The following is a 4,046-nucleotide window of genomic DNA, read 5'->3' as shown; positions in this document are numbered from 1 at the left end:
TATATAACTTGTTTTGGTTATACTGTTGGAAAAAATATAATTTATGAATTTAAATTAAATTAAATTAATCTTTAAATTATATATAAAATATCTTTAAACTATATATAGAAAAATACCAATAATTATATGGTTAGAAAAACACAAGTAATTTTTTAATTTAAAATAAATAAATTAATTAATTAATTATTTTTTAAACTATATATATAAAATATCTTTAAATTATATATAGAAAATATCATAATGTTTAAAATTTTGGCTTTTAAAAAATGAATTATAAAATAAAAGCAATTAAAAATTAATTTGTAGAATAAAAAATGAGAAAAAAAATAAGAAAAAAAATAAAGTAGTTTTAAGAAATTTTAGAGTGTGACCTCATTTTTTGAAATTCTTATTTATATAATTATACAGATATATATATATCTCATATTTGTGTGTAAATATAAGATAAGAGCTGCTAATTTTGCAAATTCAATGGCATTGCCAAACCCTATTGATTTTTCGTGCTTTGCCTTTTGGATGTCAAATGATTGATCATGCACTGCACTATTAAAAATTCATCAACAGAAAGAAAATGTTTTCACGAAAGATCTAAGGTGCGAGGAATTTCTGATTCTGGGGCGAGCATATTCATCATCTTCTTCCTATTTTTATTGATGTGTTTGATCTCACCATAAAAATAGGAGACAAAGCCCCAGAGAGAGAGTGCAAGTGAAACTCCTTTCTCGGCTTTGAAATTTTCATGGTAAAAAATAACAGCCAAAACCTCAGTCACCGGCAGGAGAGACGCAATTAGAATCGCAGATACCAAAGTTGAGGCGCAGAAAATTATTCCTATTGCTCCCAAGAAAAAGCCTTGCCAAACTATTGCACTCCATGCTAGCACCACATAGTACTTGGTTTCCCCCATACCAAACCTTTTTGCTTCTCTTGGAATAGCCTATCATCAATTAAATAAATGTATCATATATATTTTTTTTAAATAAACACTTTACTAGGAATAGGATAATCATCGCCACGTGACATGAAAAGTAGCTCTTAGCTATCTTTTATTATTTTTTACGATGGAGTTTGATATTTTTATTTTGTTATTATTATTTTTTTTTCAAAAGAAAGTTTAATATCTTTAATCATTTACAGATATGGAGATTTCTAATTAGTTACAAATTTAGTATATTTCAACAATAAGAATTTGGAAAAAAAGTATTAGGGGTAAAAATTCTTCATTTTTTGATATAGTAGCATTTAAGTTCTTAATTTTTTTTAAAACTAAAGTTTTGATATTTTGATATAATAGCATTTAAGTCTCTAATTTTTTTAAGGTAAAAGTTTCTTACATTAACATATTGGTGCACATATACCACACATTAATTATTTTAATTAATTTTAAAATTGTAAAAGTAAAATAAAATTATATTTAATTAATATAAAATGTAAATGAATTTAAATAATGAATTAAAAAATATATATTATTTTTTTAAGGAAAAAATATATAGAACTTAAAATTATTAAAATAAAATTTTATTCATTAACACATATTTACTACAATATTTTTTTACTTATTAATTAAATTAAAATTGTATTATTGTATTAGTTCTTACTCACACCAATCAAATAATTTTTAAAATTTTAATTTAAGAACATAAGAACTAATACAATAACACAATTTTGTTTTAATTAATAAGTAAAGAAAATATTTTAATAAATATGTAAATATTTGTTAATGAACAAAATTTTATTCTAGTAATTTTAAGTAATATATATTTTTTCCTTTAAAAAAAGGAATATATATTTGTTAATTCATTAATTAAATTAATTTACACTTTTTATTAATTAACTACAATTTTATTTGACTTTTACAATTTTAAAATCAATTAAAATAAATTTTTAAAATTAATTAAAATAATTAATGGGTTTTTAGGAAACAGGTGCACCGTGAAAGACTTTTACCTTAAAAAAAAATTAGGAACTTAAATACAACTATATCAAAAGATCATAGACTTTTGCCTTAAAAAAAAAATTAGAGACCTATACGAAACTATAGCAAAAGATCATGAACTTTTTCATAAAAAAAAAAAGTAAAGACTTAAATACTACTATATAAAAGTTGTTTCTAATAATCCAAAAGCCAAAAGCCATAGACTTTTCAAATTCAGCTATATCTTTCGGAATTTTGGCCCTATCTTTACCAAGGTACATTGTTTCAATAGAACAAATCATCAAAAAAACTAATTGCCAGGTTAAAAGTATGGAAAAATTACTCATATATTACACCAACAAATTATACATATTGATATATCATTAATTCTAATAAAATAGCAAGAAATTAAACAGATGTTCGACATAATAACACTAACATAGTTATAAAAAGAAAACCTACATGATAATTTGATAATAATGAGAGGTGTACACAAAATGTGCATCAAAATATTACATTACAAATTTCTGTTCAATAATATAGAACCACTGAAGATAGTGTGCGATCCTCAAAGTCTTATAATAATGTTCCCCTTAAAATATTTATAGTTCAAATTAAGGATATCATTATGTATAAATTTTTAATATTGTAAATTTATACTCAATGATGTTTATTTATACTTTTATATTCCTAAATTAATATATGTATTAATACAATGGAAACTCAATTAGAATAGCAACGAAATTGTGTTAGAATAAAAATATAAATGTTATTTGGTTGTAGTATATGACTTTTTGAAATTGTGATTCCAAGAAAATGATGGTTCTTTTCTTTAAAATACAAAGCAATAAGCACCGTCCGTTAATTTGAAAGTTCATTCTATCTTATCAAACATTGACTTTTATACCCTTTTCCTGACAAAAAAAAAAAAAACTCAATACTTTTTTATACACCGATACATATGTTTGATGAATGTTTTAATTAAAATATTAGTTGATCTGCCTTTGTAATAACTAGTGTAGTAAAGTAAACTCCACCGAAGAAAAGAAATCACACCATCATTCTTACATGAAAATAAAATATTTAAATAAATAAATAAAATGAAAAAAATGGGAAAAGAAACTAACCTTGAAATCATTGTTAATAAGCATGCCGATGGTGCAAAAAACAGTGGCGAAAAAACACATGACCAACTGAATCTCCAAGACCAAGGAGTATGTAATCCTCTGCTTCGACTTCTTATACATCAATTCTACAAGCGGCAACACAAAGCCGTACAGAGCCGCCGCCGAAAGTGTCATAAAGAACCCCATTATGTACTCCTTCTCCGACTCCCCCTTGGGCCGGTCACCGCTCGTGTGGAGCGCCAGCACGGCCCCACCGATCGTCAGCAAAACGATCGCGTTTACCGAATACGACGTGAACTTCTGCTTCACCAGCAGAAAAGCGAATGCGGCCGTGAATCCCAGGTGGGACGCTATTATCAGTGACATAGTCGAGACTGGTAGCCGAGCCACGCCTTCCGCGTACAGGTAGTCGTCTAAGCCGGTTAGCAAGCCGATAACTGCTGAGCCGACGAACAAGAACGGCTTCATCTGGATGAGTTTAGCGGTTCTTGTGCGGTGCCGGCGTTGGTAGTATGCGGCGGCTAAGGGGATGAGAATGATGGGCCAGCCGCCTGTCTCCAGCCAGCTGGAGAGCCAGACTCGTTTACCGCCGTGGATGAAGTAGAGGCGCATGACTAGTGGGCCCCCGCAGTTGCCGAGGGTTAACAAGATGCAGCTTAGTATTAAAAGGGTTCGTTTGTGTTTGATTTTGGTGCTATGATCTTCTTCCATAATTTCCATGGTTATTATGGATTTTGGACTAAGATTTATCGTTTCGATAGGTTTTTTGTTTTTTTATATGTTGAACTTTATCTTTTAATATAATTATTTACTTGTTGATAACGATGGACGATATTTTAAGACGTCAAGAGTCACTCAAAAAAATGTTTTATACCTTAATATATAAGCTATCTCCATTCTATAAGCTATAATACCTTAATATATTACCTCATAAGTATTACATCTTAGCTAAACTTTAGACTCCTTCAAAAATATTTTTTTTTATATTTCACCACATTTATATA

General features: G+C 27.8%; 1 protein-coding gene across 1 annotated transcript; it reads right to left on the bottom strand.

The window, feature by feature from the left end:
- Positions 1 to 452: 452 nt before the first annotated feature.
- On the bottom strand, positions 453 to 3,810 carry LOC133807201 (purine permease 3-like). The gene is made up of 2 exons (XM_062245380.1): positions 3,043 to 3,810; positions 453 to 937 (listed from the first exon to the last, which is right to left on the bottom strand). The coding sequence occupies exons 1-2, from the start codon at positions 3,760 to 3,762 to the stop codon at positions 578 to 580; spliced, it is 1,080 nt and encodes a 359-aa protein (XP_062101364.1). The 5' UTR covers positions 3,763 to 3,810; the 3' UTR covers positions 453 to 577.
- Positions 3,811 to 4,046: the final 236 nt, after the last annotated feature.

This window comes from Humulus lupulus, chromosome X (genome assembly GCF_963169125.1).
Source record: "Humulus lupulus chromosome X, drHumLupu1.1, whole genome shotgun sequence".
NCBI lineage: Eukaryota > Viridiplantae > Streptophyta > Magnoliopsida > Rosales > Cannabaceae > Humulus > Humulus lupulus.
This window is presented reverse-complemented; position numbering and strand designations above follow the sequence as displayed.